The sequence below is a fragment of the Exophiala mesophila genome (assembly GCF_000836275.1).
Source record: "Exophiala mesophila strain CBS 40295 unplaced genomic scaffold supercont1.4, whole genome shotgun sequence".
Lineage (NCBI taxonomy): Eukaryota > Fungi > Ascomycota > Eurotiomycetes > Chaetothyriales > Herpotrichiellaceae > Exophiala > Exophiala mesophila.
In genome coordinates, this window is record NW_015622507.1 from 4,444,627 (window position 1) to 4,469,950 (window position 25,324).

At 50.8% G+C, this 25,324-nt stretch overlaps 7 protein-coding genes across 8 annotated transcripts; 4 read left to right on the forward strand and 3 right to left on the reverse strand.

Moving 5' to 3' along the window:
- The first annotated feature begins 308 nt into the window (after positions 1-308).
- On the forward strand, positions 309-2,196 carry PV10_06639 (uncharacterized protein). Its single transcript, XM_016371460.1, has one exon. The coding sequence runs from the start codon at positions 563-565 to the stop codon at positions 1,844-1,846; it is 1,284 nt and encodes a 427-aa protein (XP_016223753.1). The 5' UTR covers positions 309-562; the 3' UTR covers positions 1,847-2,196.
- A 23-nt stretch (positions 2,197-2,219) lies between these two features.
- Positions 2,220-5,469, reverse strand: PV10_06640 (uncharacterized protein). The gene has a single exon (XM_016371461.1). The coding sequence runs from the start codon at positions 5,091-5,093 to the stop codon at positions 2,235-2,237; it is 2,859 nt and encodes a 952-aa protein (XP_016223754.1). The 5' UTR covers positions 5,094-5,469; the 3' UTR covers positions 2,220-2,234.
- A 23-nt stretch (positions 5,470-5,492) lies between these two features.
- On the reverse strand, positions 5,493-8,948 carry PV10_06641 (uncharacterized protein). Its single transcript, XM_016371462.1, has 2 exons — positions 8,790-8,948; positions 5,493-8,733 (listed from the first exon to the last, which is right to left on the reverse strand). Exons 1-2 carry the CDS (start codon positions 8,820-8,822, stop codon positions 5,626-5,628), a joined length of 3,141 nt encoding a protein of 1,046 aa, XP_016223755.1. The 5' UTR covers positions 8,823-8,948; the 3' UTR covers positions 5,493-5,625.
- A 543-nt stretch (positions 8,949-9,491) lies between these two features.
- PV10_06642 (uncharacterized protein) lies at positions 9,492-10,693 on the forward strand. Its single transcript, XM_016371463.1, has one exon. The coding sequence runs from the start codon at positions 9,734-9,736 to the stop codon at positions 10,370-10,372; it is 639 nt and encodes a 212-aa protein (XP_016223756.1). The 5' UTR covers positions 9,492-9,733; the 3' UTR covers positions 10,373-10,693.
- Positions 10,694-10,909: 216 nt separating this feature from the next.
- On the forward strand, positions 10,910-14,668 carry PV10_06643. Of its 2 annotated transcripts, XM_016371465.1 has the most exons (4): positions 10,910-11,025; positions 11,355-11,599; positions 11,645-13,668; positions 13,717-14,668. In XM_016371465.1, the coding sequence occupies exons 2-4, from the start codon at positions 11,488-11,490 to the stop codon at positions 14,326-14,328; spliced, it is 2,748 nt and encodes a 915-aa protein (XP_016223758.1). In that variant the 5' UTR covers positions 10,910-11,025; positions 11,355-11,487; the 3' UTR covers positions 14,329-14,668. The 2 variants fall into 2 exon arrangements, with proteins under 2 accessions (XP_016223758.1, XP_016223757.1); XM_016371464.1 differs by having other exon boundaries at positions 10,910-11,599.
- A 15-nt stretch (positions 14,669-14,683) lies between these two features.
- On the reverse strand, positions 14,684-16,383 carry PV10_06644 (uncharacterized protein). The gene is made up of 2 exons (XM_016371466.1): positions 16,114-16,383; positions 14,684-16,057 (listed from the first exon to the last, which is right to left on the reverse strand). The coding sequence occupies exons 1-2, from the start codon at positions 16,265-16,267 to the stop codon at positions 14,934-14,936; spliced, it is 1,278 nt and encodes a 425-aa protein (XP_016223759.1). The 5' UTR covers positions 16,268-16,383; the 3' UTR covers positions 14,684-14,933.
- A 4,107-nt stretch (positions 16,384-20,490) lies between these two features.
- On the forward strand, positions 20,491-25,209 carry PV10_06645 (uncharacterized protein). Its single transcript, XM_016371467.1, has 3 exons — positions 20,491-21,706; positions 21,850-22,985; positions 23,042-25,209. Exons 2-3 carry the CDS (start codon positions 22,679-22,681, stop codon positions 23,647-23,649), a joined length of 915 nt encoding a protein of 304 aa, XP_016223760.1. The 5' UTR covers positions 20,491-21,706; positions 21,850-22,678; the 3' UTR covers positions 23,650-25,209.
- The last annotated feature ends 115 nt before the right edge of the window (positions 25,210-25,324 follow it).

Below are 25,324 nucleotides of genomic sequence, written 5' to 3' on the forward strand. Positions count from 1 at the left end.
GACGCGGGGTTGTAGGGACCGGTTGGACAACATCCACCTATACTATAGACATATGTCCCCACGAATTAACTGACTCATTAGCTCGCCTTTGCTGTAGAATGATATATAACTCAATCTTCCCAGCTCATCTGTCCATGTATATATCTACACCACTGTCTCCAAGTTGTTAGGATAGACAACCACAGTGGGATCGAGCCATCTCATCTTCAACTACCAACCACGAGTCCACGACGAGGCTATGGCTTAGTCATCTGCCAAGTCTGCCACCAGAGCCTCGTCCTCAGCCTTGAGTCTTTGACTCCTGCAACTGAACACCCACTGTACTCTGTATATCATCTATCTTGCTACTCTTCAACACATCTGCGACCTAAACCACATTCAAACACACTTCAACAACACTTCTTGATATCAGCGTGTGTCCCGTTCATCATTTGTTTCTCATAACCATTTCATTCACCAAAGCGTCAACCCCTCAGAGTCCATCTGCACTTCTTTATCATGATGCCTCCTTGCTCACATCTGCAGCCTCACTGCTAAACCCTCCATCTTCCACATTCGCGTCATGGCGCACCATACCCGCGAGCCTCAAATCGATCCCTCCTCCCTCATCGCTCGAGTTGGCGGAGTCTGGGCCGGTCCACAACTCCAAGCCGAGTTCCAGAATGAAGTCGCCGCTCTCCTGGGACGTAACAACCGTTCTTTTCCAGGCGCCCAACCCGTTTCCTTTGCGGCCAAACATCTCGCCGAACTCAAGAACCAGGACTATTATGTCTGTGAAAAGACTGATGGCCTCCGCTACCTCATGTACCTGAGTGAAGATGCAGGAAGGGGTATACATTACCTCATCGATCGCAAGAACGACTACTATTACGTTCCTGGTTTACACTTCCCCCACCATGAGGACAAAACCATGCAGCACTTCCACACTGGTACCATTCTCGACGGCGAACTGGTCGAAGATCGCTACCCAGATCGGCCGTCTGTCATAAAATACCTCGTCTTCGACTGTCTGGTTCTTGACAACAAGTCGCTCATGAACCGACCCTTAGACAAACGCCTCGCCTACTTCAAATCTCACGTCCTCGAGCCATACAAGACTTTCTTCAAAGCCAATCCTCAGGTTGATCGCGCCTTTGTAGTCGAAGACAAGTCCACCGAATTCAGCTATGGCCTAGAAAAAATGTTCAAAGATATCATTCCCCGCGTCAAACTTCTGCACGGCAATGACGGTCTAATTTTCACCTGCAAGAATTCTCCTTACAAGTCTGGCACCGACGAGCACATACTTAAGTGGAAACCCCCTTCCGACAACACGGTTGATTTCCTCCTCCACATCGACTGGTCACTGTACGAACCGAACCCGGACGACCCAGACCAATCGCGACCACCGGATTACCATGCATTCCCTGCGCGATTCGGCTTGTATATTAACCACGGTGGCGACAAGTACGCCTACGTGGATGATCTACATGTAGAACCGTCCGAATGGGAAGAATGGAAATCCTCGGGTCGACGAATCCAAGACTCCATAGTCGAGTGTTTCCAAGAGTCTATCACACAGGCAGACACCATGCACCACAACGGCACTGCTAACCCCACGAACGGCGCGGGTGGACCTCCTGTTGGCGATCGTCGATGGCGCTTTCATCGCTTCCGCGACGACAAGACCGAAGCTAATCATTTCACCACCTACGACAGCGTCATTCAGTCCATCTACGACCACGTCACTGAAGAAGACCTACTAGCCGACGCCGAGGACATTCGACGAGCTTGGAAGCAACGAGATGCAGATTCACGAAAGAAAGATCCGGCCAAGAAAAGCTTAGTACCAGGACAAAAGCCTTGACCATGTGTTTTTTGCGGCTTGTATGAAACGATCAAAGGAGTTTTTTATGGTAGGGAATGGAAAAGGAGGAAAGGATGGTACTGTGTGCTATACTGGGGAATAGAGAGGTATTAAGTTATGGGAGGGGTGATGGAGATCGTGTCATCTCCGGCGGGCGCGGCATAGTGTGAGACTGGTATTTCATTGAACACGGTTTGGATACTTAAGGTAGCTACGCAAGGTATCATGGCGTCGAGAGGAGAAGTCGGGCAAGGACATGGGCATGGCATGGCGTGGAGCGAAAGGTATCATAAGCAAATGGCTATATATCCGGTGTAGAAGGATTGAAATTCGATATCAGATCTTCTGCCCTAAGCTATCTCCCGATCATTTCATCTGTCATAGGATCCTATTGCCTCCCTTGCATTCCCATCTGTCGTACCCGGGGATCCGCCCTATCAAACGCCGGATATGCGAAAGGATTAGTCGTCCAATCATTTCCAGCTGCGGGAGCAGCAGCTGCAGCAGCAAAACCTCCTCCATTTCCATGATTTTGTTTCTGACTCGTATTTGCATTGACAAGCATTGAATTCGGGTCATGATAATCCGTAGACTGCTGCTGCTGGTGCTGATGATGCTGCTGCTGGTGATACCCATCATCATTCCCCGACATATGTGCAGGCCCTCTATCCAGTTCAGCGAATGTTAACCACTGATCGAGATATTCCCATGTCATGTCAGCGCCGAGTGATGTCCAGTTATTGTTATTGGGGTCGACTATATGATTGTTGTCACTTTGTTGGTGGGTTGTTGGGTTGAGATCGGGTGGGGCTATGAATCCTGGGTTGATATTGTTGTTGTTATTGTTGCCGCCATCGGCAGGCCAGTCAAGGTTGAAGCCGGCGAATGTTTCGAATGTAGGCAGAGAAAGATTCTGTATCATTTCGTATTGTTGTTGTGGTGGTGGTGGTGGTGGCGGTGGTGGAGCTGAAGGAGGAGGAGGAGGAGCGTATTGATTACCTGTCTGCATGGCGAGCATGTTACTCGACAAGGGCCCTGCTATTGAATTGCCTTGATGTGTACGACCGTAGTTGGCTTCGTGGTTTGGAATCATGGACATGGAAGAAGTTGCTGGTGCTGGTGCTGGTACTGGTCCGGGGCCAGTGTTGTTATTGGTCTGATGGAGACTGGGCTGTGGTTGTGGTTGTGATGTGAGTGACAAGGGTTCGAGGTTCAACTCAGAACCAGGAGGACGGAATATTGGATTTCCATTAGGAGAGACATCAGGATCTTTCGAAGCTGGAATTCGCCGCGATTTCGCGGCAGGATAACCCAATCTGCTTGGACGCCATCCACTGGCTAGATATTCTCGGTCGATGGGTCGACCCAGTGCCACGGCCAGTGCTTCAGTGACACGCTTCGCCTCAATACAGATGGGCGCAAACTCCTGACAGACTTCAAAGGCTGAAATGACGAGTTGAATTCGAGCACTGGTTTCGGGATCTTGCGATACGTGTCTGTGGGGATTGGCTTTCTTCCACATGGATATGGAAAGAAACAAGACCATGGTGGCGAGGTGGAAATCGTTGAGGACAAAACTCGTCACCATCCATCCATCTCCTTCGAGGTTACCGCCAGGTTGGAATTCTTGACGAAGTTCAATCATATAGTTGACAATCGTGGTTGCTGCCTCGACACAAGCCTTGGTAGATTCCGGGTAATTGCCTTGTGTCATGTATTTTCGATGAAGCACAAGAAGGGACTTTTGGAATAAGAACTGGCAGTTAAGACGAGACATGATGAGGTAACTAGGGTCGCATCGTGAGTCCTTGATGGATCTGACCTGCAACATCTCCGGGACTGTGTCGTAAGTTCGTCGAATGTTGGCGTCCAGGTCCATGACTTCGTCTCGAGAACGATTGGCAAAGGAGAGTGCATGGGCGCAGGATTTGGCAAAAGCCAAGACGAGTCTAGTCTTGACGACAAAATACAAACCTGCTGTCCTTTCGGTCTCTGGTCGTGAGGGAGGTAGCTCTTTCGTATCTCGATTCAGATCCGACTCGAGGAGATTTCGGGGGCTTTGTGTGTCGCAACTATCCACCGCTATATACGTTGGAAGTCCCATTTGAAAGGACAACATCAAGTCAAATTGGCGGCACGCGGCCCAAGTTCGTCGACGCATCTCCCCTTCAAAGACGCTGATGTGGGGAAAATGCGACGAGTCCCGGTGATAGCCACTGCGGTAAGCTAAACGGATGATAATGGCGAAAAGGGTCCCTACCTCCTGCAATGGATCCATCGTCGATAGATACCGGCACCAGCAGAAGAGCATCATAGCCTCGACCGCATATTTCTTAGGTTTGACGAAGCCACCCAGCCTTAAGCACTGGCATGCTGCGTTCTCGTATAGGACTCGAGGTCGGAGTTGACCATCCACGGGCGGAGGCTCCGAGTTCACCACTTCGCGCAATGTGGCCGCCATGCAGCATATCGAGAATAGTTGGGATACCCATAGGGGATCTGCACTGGATGGATCTCGCCAGAATTCTTCGTACGCACGCTGGAATTCAGGATAGTGGATGTAGAATTGGACGAGATATCGACTCTCAAAGTAGAAGAGTAGCAGTCCATCCACTTGATCTCGAGGTGGCAGCGACTGCGATATGATTTGGTCCAGAGACAGTGAGCCGACTCTGCCGAACAGTGACTCGGATCCTTCGGCATCACGATCTTGCAACTCCTCGAGGCCATTGTTCGAATTCGGCTCCGTCCCCAGAGAGGTCTTCATTTCTTGGATGTTTTCGAGGATGGCAGACCAGTGCGTTGAGCCCATGTACCTAGCCTCGGAAGATCCATACTCCAAGTGACCGTTCTGGCCAGAGCCTGTGTCGTCGGACCCGACTGTGCTCTCTCGAGAAGTCTCTGAAGCTGTGCTCGGGCCATCGATGGATTCCTCGGGGGTTTTCTCGACCATCTGCAAAACCAATTCCTCCAGATGGCGAAGGCGCTCCTGAATTTTATTGTTTGAACTGGCATCCATGAGATCATGTCGAGGCCCAGGAGCAGCGGCTCGCCCGTAGGTGCAATGGGCAGCATCGCCTTTTTTGACACATGTTTCACAGGGATGTCCTCGGTCACACTTGAGTTTCTTTGCCCTGCAAGGCACGCATGAAAGTGGCTGTCGGTTTCGTTTATTGACCTTGTGGGTGGTCGCAGCGCTGTCTAGGTTGGCCCGGAACTTATGTGTCAATGATGCAAAGTCCGACATTCCCTCTGGTTGATAAGTCGCAAATGTGATCTGTTGGGAAACGAGACGCAGAGTCTTTGGATGAAATTGGACGAGTTGGACGAGATTCCCAAGGAGAGGTCGAAAACGTCATCACGCAGTGATAGTCCAGCCAGTCTATATCAACCACCGCGGCTACAGCCTGACTTAAGTCCGCAGCCGTATGGCCCCTAGGCCCTCAAGTCCCTGGGCGCAAAGCCATTATGCAGCTTAGCGCCTGGAGGGCCGAGGGGCTGAGGGGCCGAGGGGCCACAGGGCTCAAGGGTCCAAGCGGTTGTTGTCTGGACGTCCAGGGTGTCCCATAGGCCACAAGGCTTTTTCCCCATAATATAAGGCGTAATCCACAATCCAAAGTCGATATCATGTCTGGCCGCTACACATATAGGGCCAATATCAACCAGGCGTAGGTATAATACAATTACACTATAGTCGAGTAGTGGATGTCGCTTGACTTTACTGGCAATTCTCCAACAGCAGATGAACTCCAGGGTATGTTGCTTGCCTTTTGCGCTGCTCAACTTTTACTTGTGCTTTGGTCAAACAGCCAGACAAAGTCATCGTTGTACATGACCAATGCATTCCGCACCATTCCTGAGCGATCGGTAGCCATCACTGGCGCCAACATGTCTAGGATTCTGTCGGCATTGTCCTCGGAAAGTCGCACATGCGACAAAATTGTGACCAGCAGTTTCACAACTGCCTCCAGTATCTGCCCTTCTGATGTTCTGGTTGGTGGCAATGTGGTTGGAGTAACTTTGTCATCTGACAATGTTGGCATGGACACCAATGCAAGCCCTCCTTCTGCGCCGCCAACAGCCCCGCCATGAGGCCTTGAGTTGGTCAGTTTGTGACTACTTTTGCGCAATTTCACTGTTGTCCATAAGCTGGTAAATAGGCTTTCCAAATCCGAGAATATCTCTTCTATTCGAGAGGACATGAAGTGGCCCGCATTTTCGCAGACGATGCCAATCGTGTCAATGGCAGCCTGAGTGTTGTAGGGTAGCTCTCGTGAACCCTCTCGCTTCTGCTCCAGGAGACGGTCTTCGATGGCAGGCCAGATCTTGTTGACCAGAGGCAGAAAAGAATTTTCATGAACAGAAAGGATTGGACATATCGTGCGGAGGAGATCCAGTATCGTCAGTCTCACCTTAGGTGAAGGTGATGACATGTGCGACACTGTAGATTCTGCAATCCGGATAAGCAGTCGATGTGCGGTTGACAAATCTCCTGCTTTGGCATCCCCGTCCTCATTATTGATCATCGGCTCGTCTTCAGAGGCCTTGTCGTCTGCGGATCGGTGCGCCTCTTCAGTTGGCTTCCATGGACGCTGAGGTGTTGCGCTAATTTCCTCATGTTCGGCGTCTGTTCTTGCATTACGGCTACTACGAGTCTGGAGATCTGCAACGATGTCTTTCACAGCCGAGGCTCCTGGCGAGTGGAAGTTGGAGCTGGAGTCGTTTTGCTTCGCTTCTATTGCCAACAATGCGGGTGCTTTTGCGCTCTCGTCCACAACTGTTGACAGCGTGGAGAATAGACGCTCCACCAGCTGAGGGTATCCGTGGTAGTTGTCGAGCGCACCAAAGATACTACCAATGAGATCATCGAGATATGGAAGAAGTCGTGCTCCGCATAATTGGACCATCATGCAGAGGACCTGAATGCCGTCTTCAGAGACATCGAAGGTGTTGAGGCGTAAAGCAATGGCGTTGATCAAGTAGTCCACATTGTCAATAAGCATCTCGGTGGCATTGTCATACTCACATGCACGGGAGAGCAGGTCAAGTGCAGTGACCGCATGGCTTTGGAGTTTTGCATTCCCGCTGCTGAAAAGTGTGAGTAATGGATAAAGCGTCTCCATCAGTTCTGGGCGATAGGAACGCCCAAGTTGGGCCGCCTGAAGGATGAGACACTCCATCGAGAATGCAACCTGACGCCAGTCAGGACTAGGCAGCTCTGGCATTTCCGCATGTTGCAACAAGTACGATATATTGAAGGCGTACAGATCTGAAATCAAGAAGGGCCGGGAATCTGAGGGACCAACATCCGCCTCGCTGACGTCGAGGAAATCACCAACGTCAAAGTATTCCTCATTAGAGGGTTCCAAAAATTCTAGTGCGAGCCAAGTGGCTGCGAGCTGTCGGGTGGTATTTGAGTCTCTTGCGTGTTCGACAAGGCTTTGAATGATTTTGTGACTGCTTGCTGATGATCGAATCAATGAGATCAACGACCTCAGCTCAAGCGCTGAATCTCGTTGACTTTGATGGTCCAGTAGAATTTGATCAAATTCCAATTTCGTAGACGCGGATCGCTTCATCAATTCACTGAACGAGTTTGAGGGGGCCTCGTTGATTAATTTTCTTTGAGAAGTGCCAGACTCAACCGCAGCTGACACACTGTCGACGAGTACTGATGCAATTTGTTTGGTAACATCAGCTGTGGTGGTGAGGCTTGCGGCCAATGCCACGTATGAGGTCGCGACCATTCCAAGCATCTGCTGTTTGGGTCTGTCATCATTGCCCAGCATGACCCGTGGGAGTGCCTGTGACCAAGTCAGAAACTTCGCCTTCATGATATCAATAAGGTCCGGCTGGGCTATCAACAGATGATCGAGAGCAGCCTGGGCCTTGTCACCGGCCGGAGAGCGACAGAGGACGATCAAAGTCTCGACCATCAAAGGCAACGATATGGACAAGGAGTTTGGGCAATTCTCGATAACCACCAAACAGAGCTCCACAAGGCCTTCTGTGACGCCTGGCCCATTGTGATGTCTCAATTTGGTGACTTGTGTCAATGCCATGTCGACCTGTGGAGCAGTTGCTTTCAGCCATGCCTGATCAAGGACCTTCTGTTCAGGTGCTGTAGCAGGAGTTGAATGAAGATCCTGACCCTCATGCTTGGGTAAAACAACCGAGTCATCTAGAACCTGTTTGATGACTAGAGCCATGAGGTTTAGATATGATCCAAAAACTTTCTGAGAGCGGCGGGCTTGCGTGCTGGGCCGTAGAACCTTGACCAGCGAAGATATGGTGCGCGGAAGCAGGCTCGCTAATAAGATCGGATTGTGAACGGCGATTTGAAGCTCTGAGAGAGCATGTGCTGTGGCAAGCTGCACTGGCTCCGATTCAGAGGTTGTCATGTCCTCCAGAATCTGATAGACCAATTGATCCACAATGCTTTTAGGCGCGACATCGTCAAGGAAGTTCGATTTTGATTGGGAAAGTTGATGCAATATTGTGGCAATGCAATTGAACACGGATGACTTCAGTTCATCTGTAATTGAATGTTGAGATGAAGGCGAGCCAACCATGAGACACATGAGTAAGAGCAATTGCCTGCCCAATTCTGGACTCAGCCTGTCTTTCCAGCCTTGGGATACCAAGATTTGCACACATTGTACAGCGACTTGTAGTACCTGAGATGACAACTGACGGGATTGGTTGAAGATGTGAGTGAGAGGGAAAAATGCGTATTCCGCCAATTTCTCATCGAGCAGGTTTTGTTGGCCAGTGTCTTTCAGCACGTCGTGGGCAGGTTCAAGGGAAAGAAGTAGTGCTTTCTGCGAGACTTGACCGGCTTTGAACCTGAGAGCGACCGAACTGAGTTCGACGCAAGGTGTGCGAAGCTGACATATATGTCAGTACATTATACTCTTTAATGGGTTGTGGGGTTGTAACATACTCTCTGGAAGACCTCTTGTCGTGATGGATTCATTGCAAACAAGCATAATTGAGGCTTTACTAACTTGACCGCCTCTGCTGTCGTTTAAGTCGTCGAGAACATTCAAAAGGAGCGAACCGTTGATTTGAAGCACCTTTAGGCATTAGCAAGAGATTGTTCGGCGCAGACTTTTGGTGATACAAGGTGTGAAGTCGTCGACGATGACCGATCATTAAATGGCGATAGTGCGGAAAGATCTTTGCACTTGGCCGTTTTTAATATACGGCAAAGTTCTTTTAACGAAAGTGCATATTTTACATATATGAGGACTCCATCACACCCATTAATGAAATATCTCCCTGCCACCCAAGTAAATAGTGATAGTGTAATGATTAGTACAACCCTACCCTCAATATTCCTTAGCGGATAAATCTCAGCAAATGTGCATCGGGTTCAAGATAAGATATTTGACATTTGTCCAAGGAATGGCACAGGGCAATTGTGAAAATGGTCGCGTAAACGTCAAAGCCACCATGACCACACCAACATGTCTGGAGTTTCATAAAGTGCTCTAATCCTTGATACGGCTACCTACTGAATATTTGTTCGTGGGATGAGACGGGTGGCCGTCTGATCTCATGGGTAAGATCTGTAAGATCTGCGGGGTCCGCAACTCCACACGACCATCTACGCGGGTTGATGCCTTGACGTGGTTGATCGACATTCCTATCGGGAACTTCATGCTTCATACTTCCTATCTTCAGCATTGTATCCCGCTTTCACAATCCACGTCACTCCTTGCCTTTCTCTCATGCTGTTTACCAAGCTATCTTTCGCTGTGAGCTCATAGCTGCAGACCCCTCTAGAGCCACTTCACAGCCCCGTCTCCCCGCACTCAGTCAATTTCAATCAGCTACGCTCAACATTTCTCCCTGCACTACCACATCCCTTTCGAAAGGAACACCATGGCCTATGTGCCAGGGCTGACCCTCCCAGCCTCCATCTTCTCCAATGCACCCATCTCCATCCTCCTTCCTCTCGGCCTAGGGTTGGGATCTGGCTTGGTATCGCAGCCAGGAAGGACGATCAGACCCAAACGATTCTCTGACGCGGCCGCTAAGGAGCGAGGAACGTTTCGGTCGACACAAGAACAGTACATGGCTTTGAAACAGCCTCCTTTCAGACCTCCTCCATGGGTGTTTGCCCCTGCCTGGACGACTCTCTATCTGCTGATGGGGTATGCTGCCCATAGAGCGTGGACTACAGGAATGAGCAGTCTCAGTCCGCAGGTAGTGGAAAACACCAGAAGAGGGGCTACGTTGTATACACTCCAACTAGGGTTGAATGTCATTTGGATGCCTCTATTCTTCGGCATGGGTCGACCCATCGAGGCCATGTTGGACATTGTTGCCCTGACTGGAACAGTGGGGTATCTCTCATACATCTGGGCCAAAGTTGACAAGGTCTCCTCTGCCATTCTCGTGCCCTACCTTGCATGGCTAGGATTTGCCACTTATCTGACAGCGGGGACTGGACATTTGAATGGCTGGACTATTAAAGGCAATGAAGATACACAGGAAGAGGTTGAGAAGAAGGATCTTTGAGCAGGGTGTTAATTGGTGTTAGGGGTGTCAGCGCATGTCTAGGCATCATGGATCATTGCAATACATGATTCTAAGGTTCAACCCTGGCAAAAGCATTCACGCCTCTCTGCATGCCGTGTTGTATAGGGGAGTCGCCATGATTGAGACAGAACACACCGTCATGGGCTGGGTCTCCCTTTCGACCTGGATTTCTACTCAGCAGTCCTCACTGCCATGTTTACATTAGGAGATTAGTTTCGTGACAGTCATTAATTGAGACACAGGTCAAGAACCACATGTATATACAGATATTCATCACAAGAACCAGAATGTCAACAGCTGTAGAACTACATATCACGTGAATGTCATAACTGGCATGTTTACTCCACCGTAGTATTGTGCCACTGCCTCAACTCGGCTCAAAGTATTCCCGTACTCCGACCGCAATTCTCTGGGGTTGCGTGGTGGCCAATCACGGCAGTCACAACCAGTCCACTCATTGCAGTTAGCCATCTAGCCGCGTCGAAAGTCATTGGCGACAAGGCGACAAGCCATCTTGAGCCTCACTTCAGCCCTCCGCAGTCTGCGATTCCTCCTTCGCTCATCACAGTACACTCGATTTCTGCTACTTCTGAGCCATCAGAGTAGCAATTTCCTCTTCCATCCATCATCTTGTAGGTTCTTCACCTCGACGTTTACAGTCATCTACCCTCCTCTTTTTGCCATCTCGTTCTCTCGAGTGCTGGACATCTCCTGCAACTCCCTGTTAGCTACTACAAAACAGTCCTCATCCATCCGCCTGCCTGCGATCCTCTTCCACCATCCTATCACTTTATATATCTTTCTTCACCTGCTTTTCTTGGGCCTCATCGCGGTCCCTTATTGCGCGATTCTTCTTACTTACTCTTTGTCCTCGCGCCCTTTCTACTCTCATCATCTTCGTCATCCGCTCGCGTTTGATCATCTTTAACCCAAGTCTAACTCTCATCATGGTTGTTTTTAGCTCCCTCATCTCTCAGTTGAGATCTCCCACCACGCCACTACATGGTCTTTTCCTTACCGACCAAGATCCTTGGCCATCATATGGCCCATTGAGTCAAGCCCTCACTCAGTAATCGCCGGTTGACTTGGTCAAGATGAACCCTTTCGAGGCCTATGGCTCTCCTCCAAACGAGCGCTCTCCGAGATATCGGGCAAGAGACGAAGACAATTATGCTCGTACCGATTCCTACCGAAGACGGTCACCAGGTAGCTCTTCTGCCTCGTCTCTCCAGGTTGCGCTAACTCAAGCAGTGAACGAGAGAAATGACAGACGTCGACCTCCCCCACGACAAAGATCCCGCTCTCCTGCAGGTATAGATCGATACCAACCAGAAAGAGATCGACCGGTTCGTGAAGGTCGAGACGACTTCTATGAGCCCCAACGAACCAATACCAGAGATCGCGACGATCGCAGAAGAGCTCCCTCTCCAGTTGCAGCCAACATCGATCGATATGTTCCAGGTCAGGGTGTTAACAAACCACTCGTCCAAACCAATCCACTGCAAAATCCCCTCGCCTTGGATACCCAAGCAGGTTTCAGCTTCTTCGCTGATTGGTGGCGGGTTGAGAATTCAATAAAGGAAGAGAGAGAAAGAGCCAAACATGGTGGGAGACGCCCTTCGGATCGAGTCAAGGGCGAACGTGAGGCCAAAGAAGACCGTGAAAAGGAAAGGTCACAGATCCAGCAGGCTTATGATCAGTATAAGCAAGATTTCCAGGTTAAGATGGCCCGACAATTTGTCCAACTTCACAAAGGCGAAGAATGGTTCAAAGAACGCTATGTTCCCGAAATCCGGGATCCTATCCGATCTCGCATTATGGCTTCCCGTCATGCAGCCTACGACCAGTGGGTCAAAGACTTCGAATCGGGTCAGTTTGACGACTTCACCCTCGAAGGTATCTACAAGAGCGACAGTGATGGTGCAGGCGGCATGATTGAAAAAGAGGAAGGGGAAGCGGTTGGGGGCAATGAAGTCCTCGGAGTCCTTGATCTTGTACCAGCCAAGGGTGGTGATCTTCGTGATGACTCTGCTCAAGAACCAGCCTTGCTTATCAAAACTCTTGCCCCCAATGTCGCTCGCGACCGGATCGAGGAATTCTGCAAAGAACACCTCGGCGAGGATGAGGGTGGCTTCAAAGCACTCTCTCTCAGTGATCCTAACCCTGCAAAGAAGTTTCATCGCATCGGCTGGATCATCCTGAATCCCGGCCCCGATGAAGATCCCGACGCCATGCAAGAGGTCGAACGAGGCGATGGCCGAGACGATGACGAGGAAGGTGAAGAAAAACCAGAAGTCGAAAAGAAGACTGCTGTGCAGAAAGCCCTTGAGCTGGTGAACGGTAAAACAATCACCGATGACACCAAGGGTGACTTTACTTGTCACGTTGGCGTGCACAACGCCCCAAGTGCGCCTCGAAAGAAAGCTCTTTGGGATCTCTTCTCTGCTCCTGAACGTATCGAACGGGACTACGAGCTCGCAAGACGGCTTGTGAACAAACTCGATGCCGAGTTGGGCAATGACGAGAATTCCGGAGGTGTTGCCAAAATCGATGCTCGGGTAGAGCAGATGAGAAGCCGTGGCCTCCTCCAACCGCCGCCCAAACCAAAGAAAGCCAATTTCGAAGACAACGACGACGAAATCAAGTTTGATGACGAAGGCGAAGAAGGCGAGGAAAATGAAGACGAGACCGACGACGAAGAACTATTGGTTGTGAAGAAAAAGCTCGATTTGATGGTCGAGTACCTTCGCCGAGTATTCAATTTCTGCCTATTCTGTGTCTTTGAATCCGACTCTGTTCACGAACTGGTCCGCAAGTGCCCTGGCGGTCATTTGAGGAGGCCACGAGCGGGCTTGAGCTCTGCAGCCAAGACAGCAGCAAGAGCAAGTGCCCTTGGGGAAGACTTTCCTGGTAAGAAGAAAGACGGAAAAGAAAATGGTTACGACGATGCAGTTCTCAGCCCAGTCCAAGAGAAGAGGGGGTCGAAATTCAACAAGAACGACCAACAGCTTCTCCGTGCATTCAATTGGGTCAAGACCTTTGAGGAGAAGATCTTACAAATCCTCGAACCTGAGTATGCCGATCTCAAAAAGATTGGGGGCAAACCGGTGGAAGAAGCACTCGATGAAGAAATGTCCAAATACGTCAAACAGGAAGATGAGGCAAAATACAGATGCAAGGTCCCAGAATGCACCAAGTTGTTCAAGGCGGAGCATTTTTGGAAGAAGCACGTGGAAAAGAGACATGAGGAGTGGTTTGAGGCTTTGAAAAAAGATGTAAGGTCCCCGCAATGAAAGGGATGATGGCAAAACTAATGTGAACAGCTCCAACTTGTGAATCGATATGTTCTCGATCCTTCACATATTGCTCCTTCACGATCCGACGCCAACTCTAATGGCCATTTCCCCTTGCCAAACAACCATCACCTCAACAACGGTACTCCGCGGGGCTTCAGTTTACAGAACATGGGCATGGGCATGATGAACTTTGGGCAGAATTCGATGCTGGGGATGCCCGGTGTCACTGCTCCATTCGTCCAAGGAGCGGGCAATTTCGGCGATGGCCTTAATGGAGGCAGTCATGGCGGAGGGCCAATTCGACGCGCAGGTGGCCGTTACAGCAACCGCTCTGGTCCGTATGACCGGCAACAGCGTGGAAATGCCCGAGGCTACAACAACATGGGAGGCATCATTCGGGGTGGATTTGTCCCCGGGATGAATGCGGCCCTGATTGCACAAGGAGGCGGAGGTGGAGGTGGGAAGTGGGGAGATGGAGCTGGTGGCGGGATGAACGCCATGGGCCCAAGAGAGGCTGTTCAGGGACGAAGCATCAAATCATATGAAGACCTCGATGCACAACCCAGCAACGGCGGAGGCGGTGCGGCTGGAGCTCAAGCCGCGGCCGCGGCCGGTGCAAGTGCTGAACTGGACTACTGATCTGGCCAAGGAGAGGACAGAGGTATCATGGTCGGAGATCCAGGATGATACAGCCTTGAATTGGCCGTGGAGTACAGCAGCTCCATCGCCAACAACCGGGCGTGGAATTGAATACAATACAGAATGGACGGCTTGTTGTTATCATGGACTGAAAGAAATCTTCGAATGGGGGAACGTCCGGTTGACCCAAAATTCCCTTTATTTTAATTGCTTCAGACTCAATGAGTCTGGGGCGGAGATACACCAAGGGTGGGACAGAACGTTGAAATCTCCTCTCGAGGACTGTATGTATGTAGTTAAAACCTCAGATAGCAATCAATCCCAAAACTGGTTCTTACGATTGATACTGATTGTCTGAGAGAATCGCAATCAACGTCCGACGTCAATCTATGTACCTGGCCAGCCTAGGTACGCGGTTTTGACAATCCGCAAGGAAAGGAGCGTTCAATAGCCTATCCACTCCCGCATATCACGTCCCAAAACACCAAACCTGTAACCCAAACAATTCACACGCCAGCCCAACGCATCTACACTACATCAAACACATAATGCTTCGTATCTTCCCGATCCAAACCACACCGCACCACACCGGACCATAGAGAGAATCAAGTCCTCTTCCTCAAGATTCTCCTACCCGCTGCTGGCTCTGGCGCCATCGCCTTTTTAGTCGTGGTAGTTGCGTTCTTTTTCAGAGCCGACTTTGCAGCGCTGGCGGCTTTGGCGACTCCGCGTTTCGCAACACCTGTAGCAGGACTCTTTTGCTCTGCTATTTTGGCGGCGCTTGACTTGGTCGCTGTCCGCGCTGCTCCGCGCTTGGGCTTGACGACTGTGGTGTTGGTGGATGTTGTGGACATGTCTGTGGCAGAGGAGTGGACACTTGATTGACTGATGGCACGCTGTGGAGATGGTGGTTGCTGCGTATTAGCGGCTGGACGCGGTGGAGGGAGCATTTTACGTGGTGACGAGGCGGTGGCTGTAGTGGTGGTTGAAGCTTTGGTAGTGGCTTTGTCCTTGGAGGCTGTTCGGCCCATTCTTCCAGCGGTGCCGCGTTTTGCTTGCTCGATCATGCCGTGCACACTTGCTGAAATTGCAGATGTGGCTGCTGTCGCGGCTGACTTGAAAGGCGAGGCTGGTTTGAGGGGTGAGACGGGCCGTGCAATGAAGCTCTTAGCGAGCGATCCAGGTGCCATGGTGGTGTTGAATTCCTTGATAGGCGAGCGTGGAAGAGTGCGTGAATTATGGGATCGAGGTGAGAGGACAGATGCTGTTTTGGCGGAACGGGACGCCTGGCGAGCGGCACCGTTGGTGGCGTTGACAGGAGCGGCTTTCCCACGCTTGGTGTTCTTGATGACTGGTATGTTGTCTTGTTCAACCTGGTTTTCCTTGTCAGACGCGATCTGGATTTCCGAGCTCATTCGTTTTCGTCCTCTCAAAGGCGAAAGCTGTGGCGCTTGCCGAGCTGGAGATGGAATCTTTTGTTGTTCCTCTGGGAGTGCAGGTAGAGGTCGGTCTTTGCCGGGTTTGGTGTTGTTGTTTCTCTGTGGCTTAGGGGGTGATGATGTATGCTTGGAAGCTTGAGCCTTTGCTGATTCGTGTTGCGCGGCAAGTTCACCCATTTTCATATTTCGAAAAGACAGAGGAATCCTATGGACGCGTCTTTCGAGGCGTGTTCGGAGATCTGCACATTGAAGAGCATACTCTGCCCGCAATTGTCGAGCTCTCTCGGTGACTATTTGGAGTTAGCAAGAGACTTGTGTCGAGAGTTAAAGGCGTGGAGCGGCTTACTTTCAAGTTGCAGGTTGTCCATGAGTGCCTGCTTCTGAGATTGTGTGATTCTCATCTTTTTCCTGGGGCTACCTGTCGGTGTTGCGGCTGCAGCTGGAGAAGCTGGCTCCTCCATCTGGTCGGATTTGCGCTTGCGAGGGTTTGCAGGAGCCATGATGACGGATGTACGCGCAGAAGGATAATATCGCAGTCTGTTTATGAATGATATCAATGATATCGCGTCGGCACAGCGTGGATGTTGCGGTGATCAAGATGTGCGAAGTGGTGACCAAGAAGAGATGTCGGTCCATGATGTTCCAGGTTTGGATGCAGTAAACAAATGGAAACGCATCTGAAGTCTTGGCGTGATATAGTGCAGTTCAGCTATGAATGCTCCGAAGTATTAATTTCTACTGCGAAGTATATTTCTCACAAGTGTCACCCTTATGGCCCAAACTTGTTTACCACATGGTAATGCTGACAACTTGTATCCCTGGGCCAGAATAGCATTACATATTGACTGTAATGTCACGAGGAGGTAGGTACAGTTGTCTAGGCTTCTGGCTGCTGTTGAGAGTGATGAAACTCATACGATAAACTCATCCACGGTCCCCAACAGTCTATTCTCCACATTGGCTGGAGAATATAATATTACAGGGGGCGACATGACGTCCTCTGTACTTGACTTGACAACTCTGAGATAGCTTCTTGAAAGTCACCAGCTGATTATAGGGCTTCTCTTATGTTGTATGACCACTAATATTGTGAGCTGAACGCCTGTTGAAGACTGACCCTTGACATCAACAATCACAGGCAAGACATCATAATTAGACTTCCAACATGTCCATCGATTTTAGCACAGGCTCTAACAGTCTTTCACAACGAGCACAAGAGTGTGCAAAGATCGACGATGGCAAGAACCCTATTTGGGACATCTACAACAATCAATGGCACCCTCAGGACAATCCAAACGGTTATCTCAGCTTAGGCGTTGCTGAGAATACTCTGATGCATGGTGAGCTTCGAGATTATGTCAACAGGACCACACAAGTCACCGAGTTCGCCTTTACCTATGGGGATGGACCAACAGGCACCAAGAGACTGAAGCAGGCTGTGGCGAGATTTCTGAATCGCAAACTGAGTCCTGTTGTTTCTGTCAAGGCTGAACATGTTGTCATCACAAATGGCGTCTCAGCAGCGATCGAGCATGTTTCTTGGGCATTTTGCAACCCCGGGGATGGCTTCCTCCTGGGACAGCCGTATTATACTGCATTTGTCGCCGATATCACAATGAGACCTGGAGTACAAGTTGTCAAGGTGACATTTGGTAATGTCGATCCTATGAGCTTGGAGGCTGTCGACAATTATGAGAAAGCCATCATTGCCGCTAGAGAACGGGGGACTGCCGTGAAGGCGTTGATGTTGTGTTCCCCTCATAACCCCCTCGGGAGATGCTATTCACGGGATGTCCTTATCAAGTACCTGCAGCTATGTCAGAAATATTCCCTCCACCTGGTTAGCGACGAAATCTACGCTTTGTCGGTATGGGAAAACCAACATGACAGCAGCCCTGCTCCCGTCAGTTTTACGTCTGTACTTTCGATCCCTCTCCAAGGCCTGATCGATCCGGAACTGGTGCACGTGCTTTACGGTATGAGCAAAGACTTTTGCGCTAATGGCCTACGAATTGGCTACATAATTTCGCAGCATAATCCAGCCTTTCTCCGGGCTCTGGTTGATGTGACGATTTGGTCATATTCGTCCTCGGTAGCCGAAGTGATAGCTTCCAACATTCTTGAGGATGATCAGTGGGTGGATGACTATATTCGTACAAATCAGAAACGATTATCGGACAATCACAGTTTCGTGGTTCGATTCCTCAATCAGCATCAAATCTCGTATTCACCTGGTTCCAATGCAGCATTCTTCCTCTGGGCGGACTTGGGAAAACGATATGTGGAGCTCCGAGGCGGAAAGACGGTCAACGAAGGAGTGACCAAGGAGATATTTGATTCATTGTTGAAGAACAAAGTGTTTTTGGGCTCTGGTTCGCACTTTGGGGCCGAGACTCCTGGTCTTTTCCGGATTGTCTTCAGTCATCCCAGACCATATCTTGAAGAGGCATTGCAGCGAGTTCTCCAGGTGGTCGATGTCCAGAACTAAGCGGGGACGGGCCAGAGCCGTTCCCATGTTGAGGACCATTTTCAAGATTTAAACTTGTGGCGGTCTTTTCTCGTCTACGGAAAGCCTTGGGCCAGAATGAAACGAGGGCATGTTTCTCCGGGTCGGCCTCGCCGATCAAAGCATTGATCAGCCTTGAATGAATGTACAACTACAGGACATAGACTCCGGGTCTCGATCCCGTGACCAAGTGGCCAAGTGGCGACTCCCTCAGGATTGTTCATCTCCTGGCACCGAATAAGCCAACAGAGGTTGAAGGAAGAGGGTAGATAACCTCGAGGGGGAAAATGTGTCGGTGAAGACATCTCATTTGGCGCCTTCACAGAGATTTGCGAACGAATCAGACGGAGAGATGCGCAAAAGCAACGAGGTTGGGAATGTGATTGGAGCATGATGGTGGGATTTTTGGAATCAAGCGACGCCAGTTTGTGGCAGCTAGGGTTTGGTCGGCGCGTACCTAGGCACCCACACACATCGCATCGCATAGTTTGTATGGGGTTCAACGGCTACGTAGAGGTACTCTGCGTAGACTCGTGGATCTTTGACCAACCTCTCCTATTCTTTCGAGTACCTATTACCAATTACATACCTACATTTTACCTGATGCTGGGAAAAGGTGTCAGAAACACGAGAGACCTCCGGTCCTGCCTCGTGAAATTGTGGACGGGCAGGACAGGAAGGCTTGGCCCAGACAGAATCGGTGTCAAAGGATGCCCCTTCCGAGCTGGACAGGTTTGACTTCTACGGCAAGTGCAATACTGGAGGAGTCATAACTTCCTCAAAATCTTTCCAGCCGTGCCAGCTCGGAAGGTGCATCCTTGGACGCTCCTCGGGACTGGTATGACTAACTGACCGCACCCGTTTTCCGGCCTTTTTCTCAGCCAAAAACTAAACTCTAGCCTTTCTCCAAGGTTGCTCATGTGTTGTCCGAGGATTCGGAGACATGGATCGTTTTCAGACAGGTGAGCCGACACACGGCTGACATTGTAGGATATAGACTTAGGAGTAGCGGTGGCACCCCGGTCCTCATCGTACATGCCCGCATGGCTTACGATAGTTGGCAAGCTGGTCAGACTTGGTAGCACAACCGCCAGTCAGCACGTGATCCAAGTTGAGAAATGCTCCAAGAAGACTGAATACTCCACTTCCCTCTCATGATCTTGGTCTGTATTTTCTAGCCTGACCGTGGTGGAATCGAACCAATTTGAAGAACAACAACAACACAAAGAAATTTAAACTCTATTTCATCAGATCAACAAGGCATCCAAAATGCCAGACCAGGATAACGAAGCACGGGAAATCTCTGGGATTTGGGCGTGTCGGGCTAGGATAAATTAGGTCGTGCTCACCTCGGAATCATGGGATTGACACCAGCCGGGAAATGGCAAAGATCAGAGATCACGAGGAAAAGTTCTGAGTGGCTAGGGCTTTTGGGGCCAAAGCAAGCGAGGCGATGGACAGTTGGCGTCACTCGGGCCTTAAGCGACAAAGTTGGATCTTGGAGACCCACCCCTTGAGGGATCCAGCCAGTCATGAGACCTTCTGCCACAACAAAAGCAAGTGATTAGCGTACTTGGGCTAATTGGTTTGGAGGCTAATGCTGGTGCTGGCTGACTAGCCACCGCCCGATCAGGTTTGCACACCCTGCAACAGTCAGCGTCTACGAGAACGTAGTGGGTATGTGTACCCATACTCTATTATTATTTTATTAGTACGGAGTATTGTTGAGCGCGTGTTTCGCGTGTCTTGCTATGTAGACAGTAGTAGGAGCTGCAAACGGACTTCCCGAGGGTGAGGACGTGGAGGAGCCTGTTGTACATAAGCTTGAGTTATTCTAAGGTTGTGTATAAGTACCTTAGGTAGGCACTCTTAGGTAACAAAGTATAGACAGGTTAGGGCTACAGTAGAGCTGCTCCCTCACAGTATGTGTTGTCACGTTGCTTGAGGGGAGGCTGAACCCTGTCCCATAATTTTGGTCAGACCGTCAGAAAGTTACTCCTCAGGGCCCAATCGTGCCAATGCACCTGAGTGACCCACTACCCACCACCCACCACGTTACCTCCAGCGCAGCATTGCAGTAACAGCGGTGCCAGATTCCCAGTGCCAGGCTCCCAGGTTCCGTCATGGCTTTGACTTTTGGCGTCCGTGTCTTCCCCTGCTCCCTCCGTTCCTGTTGTGACTGTCACTTGTTCACCAGTTCCCCTCTCCCTCCGCACTGTCTCGCTCTCTCTCATCTGTTTCGTCTCTTTTGCCCAGCCCGCCCATTCTTCCCTCGACCAATTCTTTTTCCTACTTCTATCAACCACCCAATCGCCCTGTTTCAACTCCCTTCTCTCCCAGCCATTGGACCCAATCAACCTCGCCCTCTCAAATCCATTCCATCACCGCTGCCATTCACAGTCCATCATTGCTTCTATCCACTCATCTTGCCTCCTGTGACCATCGCCTTAGCGATTCACAGCCATTCACCTCACCGTCTCGTCGCTGCTCACGTGGGTCAGACAGTAGAGTCTAGAGACAAACGGTGAGCAATCATCGCTTGCCATCCGCTCCCCAGCCTTGGGCTCAAAACGCCTTCACAATTGGGCAGTCCCCATCAGCTGGTCGTTGCTCTTGAGTGGTTGCCCTTGATCTGGTAAACAATCGCAACCTATCAACTTCATCCCGTCGACGATTGAACTTGAGCCTCGTCGCGTCAAGCCATCGTCGCATTCATCAACGACGCGCACAAGCTTGCAAAAGGGCAAGCTTAGAGCTCTTCTGGCTCAGATTTTCGGCTGCTATTTCATCCCTAAGCATCCGCCCTAATTCCAGCTCGTCCCGGCACCAGCCATCAAGCCCAGAGCGCACCAGCATCAGCACCAACACTGCGCACCGCTGCCTGCCCTGCCCTACCTTTTGCACTCTGCTGCAGGTGCCAACTCAACCCCGACCGATCCTCGATTTCCTTTCCCCTCCCCTCCCACCTCACTCACACATCATCCGCGGTAACCCTTGGAATCCTTCCTATTCCGACCCTGGTCTCCTCACCGCCGTCACTGCTGTCGGGCCTTTCCACCACAACTCCATCTTCCACCTCCCGCACCTATCCTCACCATTTCCATACGACCACTTTCTTACCTTCCACCACTCGCATCACACTTACATTACCGTCGCATTCATTCCACCTGGTAGTCCCAGATCCATCATTACCTCCCTTTGGACCTTCGGCAAATTTGGCGACCTGTTTCATCGAGTGTAACCGCCTCCATCGCCATCGACAATCCTCACCATCTTGTCGCAATCTGGCGACACTTGCACAACACCTTCACTTCCCTCTTTCTGCAGTCAACTGCTTCATTTTGGGCACCAATACAAGCCCCGATCCATCCGTCACCGCCCGACCAGGAACAGATCCTAGTCTGGACTCTTGTGGCCGTGTTACGAAGCTAAGGTGAGTTGCATGACCTGCCAGCACATCACTGCACTGCATGCGCCTCCAATGATTGCGCGACTAGATTCCTGCTCACCACTTACCTCTCCAATTATCCCGCTCTGTACCTTTACAGCCAATACTAACCCTACGTAATAATACAGCTCGCCGCGTCGCTGACGCCAGTACACGCCCTCGAATCATCCCGCTCCCTCGCCGCTCCTCCCTCAAACCCAATCCCACTGCTCCCACACATCAAGCTTCTGGAAAGCGAAACTCGTCAACAAACAACAAGAGCCTCAAACAGGTTCTCTCCTTTCCAGCTTGATTCCCATACTTCCCGGCCCAAGCACCAGCCACCTTCAGACAGCTGACCGGCGCCTGACTTGCTTGCCTCCGTACCTCCGCCGACGGTACAAGGACAACTCACCAGCTTGTGCAAGGACTGGCTTTCCTGCACGAAGGCCCAATACGTGAGGCGCACTCGACCTGCGCCAAACGCTTGTGAGGTTGACTCGCCAACCCGTTGCCTCATTTGGTGACCTCACATCATCAAATATCGCCCACTGTTAAGTGAAACAAGTCCAACAGATCCAGCGTCGACGTTCCTGCTCTCCAGGCTTGCGCTCTGCTCTCGGAGACCCTCACTCCTAGCCTGGCTCTGTGATCCAGTGACTTGGTTTCCCTGCGCTAGCTTCTCGCACCAGGACCAGTCCTCATCCCGCCCTCTCTCCTCTCCCCCTATCATCTTGCTCAGCTGCCATTTCCCAGCTTTTCAAGTCATAACAGCCCCCCCAACTGTACCCTGATCAGCGCAGACCTGAGTCCCGTCTACCGCTGTGCCTTAGCTCCCGGCCCTTCTGCATCCTTGGTACCTGCGAATTCTCAGGCGACCAGATATCGAGCTCACGGGTGACTGCATCGCCATTCACCTAGCTTTGCATTATCATCAGATTCAGTGCACCACAACCCTTCTACCCTTTTACATTCACTATGGAGTATCCTCCACAGTATTCACAGCATTCACAGCACGCACACCTGCAAGGCGGCTATCAGACCTCACCCCAAAGTGCGGGTCCAGGTTCTTTGCAGTCTCCCTCCGGCCAGTCTCATCTGCAACATAACAACCCCAACCAGGCTTCACCTATCCTCCCGTCGCAGACCCAAAATCATTATCAGTCTCAGTCAGCTGGCGGAGTTCCCATGGGCTACCCGCAATATGGTGTCGCCGGTGCCATGGGCCAAGGTTACGGCATTTCACCCACACAGGCTGCCGCCATGGCTACTGCCGCGGCATCAGGTCAGTACAAACGCGTCCATCCATTGTCCCGCGTAATTAACTAACGATATCATCAGGTCAAATGGGTACTATGCCTTCCGGAGTGGGCATGTCACAGCCAAATCAAATGAGTCAGCAGAGACGGATGAGCCAACATATAACCAGCCCTCACGGTCAAGTCTCACAACCTGTCCTGAATCACAACATGCCGCGCCAATCCGTTCCTCCTACCATGCCACCTCCACAACAATCGGTACAGGCACCTCAAGAAGAGATCGTTGCTGGGGGCGCAGAAGAGTCGCCCCTTTACGTGAATGCAAAGCAATTTCACCGCATCCTCAAACGACGCGTTGCAAGGCAGAAGCTTGAAGAACAATTGAGACTTACTTCCAAAGGTCGAAAACCATATCTTCACGAGTCTCGACACAATCATGCTATGCGCCGTCCTCGAGGACCCGGCGGCCGTTTCTTGACCGCCGACGAGGTTGCCGCCTTGGAAAAGGGTGAAACCATTCCCGGCATGGAGAATGGCACACCTGCCACAAAAGACTCCAAGAGTGCCACATCTGGCACCAAAAGGAAGGCCGATAGCGGCGACACTGAAACGCCCAGCAAAAAGTCCAAAGTTGCAAGCGAGAGTGCCGAGGAAGAAGACGACGACGATGCTGAAGAAGATTTGAGTTGAGCAATCCTCTCAACTCCCAGCCACAACGATTCTCCTTATCATCGTCTCCTTTCCCTTTCGAGCATCTTTGGGTTTGCCACTTTAGCAAGCGTTGACGTTGTCCAATGGCGGATATTCTGCTCTACTTTTGTTGAAGGTCTTTCCTAATCTTGATGCTTGCTGGACTGGCTAGGAATAATCTCTACTTTCCTTTGTCTATCAACACATCCAACACAGAGTGCTATGGGCCCACGCCACGAAATGCTTAACACCCCTGACGAAATAAGATTCGTTGCACAGCGCCTGAGCTCTTTCTCAAGGCGCTCTTAACCGGGCACACAATACTGCCCCTATCTTGGAGCTTTTGCCTCCCTTTACATGTTCTTTGGCCCAAGGCCCAGATTGTCCTTACAAACTGTCAAATTTGTTGCCAAGCATACTCCCAACATTTAGCTAAAGATGCACGCCCCGGACACCAGCCAAGATGTTATCAGTTTGCTCTGAAGCAGATGTCCCTCCTGCGTTTGTCTCGATCGTTTTCACCGCACCTTTGAGATAAACCAGAAAGCTCTCATCGCCGTTCATTTCTTTGCAATGCAAGCCATGCAATGACTCGAGCGGGTTACATCTTCTGGAGTCTGGAATCATGGCTGCGCAAACCTTTACTGGAAATTCCCCCCAGACGCCTGGGCGGACCAAGGCCCTGGAGGCTTACGGTGCGAGATGCACCACCAGCTTCTGGCATGAGCCCGGGCGCCTTCGCATGGACTGGGGAGTTCGACATTCTCTACAACTACCACGATCTTTTAACGCCTAACGACGATTTTCCTTGTGCGTTGCTGCTCTACTCTTCTTACAAAGTGTTTTTCAGATATTGTTTGCGGTGTCAACACACCTACCGAGGAACATAAGATTTCTGCGCAGTACAGTGGACGTGATGCTCTGAGGGGCGAAAGTTTCTTTGTGTTCTTCTCTCGTTGATGGGCTTTCCTGAGAACACAGGTCTTTTCAAAATTCCTCAATATCAACTTTTACCAGCTTTTCGTTATGACTTACGACCAGGGATCAATGCATCTGGCCAAGCCCAGGACAGGACAGGCATGGATAAGCTCAGGAAGCTATGGGTGGATATTGGGTTGAGGATGTGCTGGCTTCGCTGTGGAGCAGTGGACCAATGCACTGGGGCCCAAGAGTTGTGCTTTAGCCTTGTACTAAGCTTCGACCTGTGGAGTGACGTCTCGGCCACTGACGCGGCGACGCTGAAGTACATGGTGGAGATGTTGATGGCCTGTGAGCGGAGGAAGAGAGCTGATTTGAGGAATGCGATGTGGCGCACGACCAAAAGGAATCTCGAAGCGGCGGAGAGTTAGTCGCCTTGCGACACAAGGGGAGGAATACGAAGGAGGCACGAACGCTAGGTTTATTTGCACAGATTGTCGATGGGTGCGATGCCATGGGGCAGAGGAGTTTTGCCTCGACTGGTCAAAATGCGCTAGCCGACACTGCTCTGCCTTTTTGGCTTTTCTTTGTTTCAACTTGTTGCACATGAAATGAATTATACCTGATTTAATCCACTCGAAATTCTCTCTTCATTGGTTCATTGGTTCATTGGCTCCTCGACTGTGTCTCTGTGCGTGCTTTGCTCGCTATCAGTTGTACTGGGTCGCTCTAAACACGGAAACAGCTCTGTGAGTAA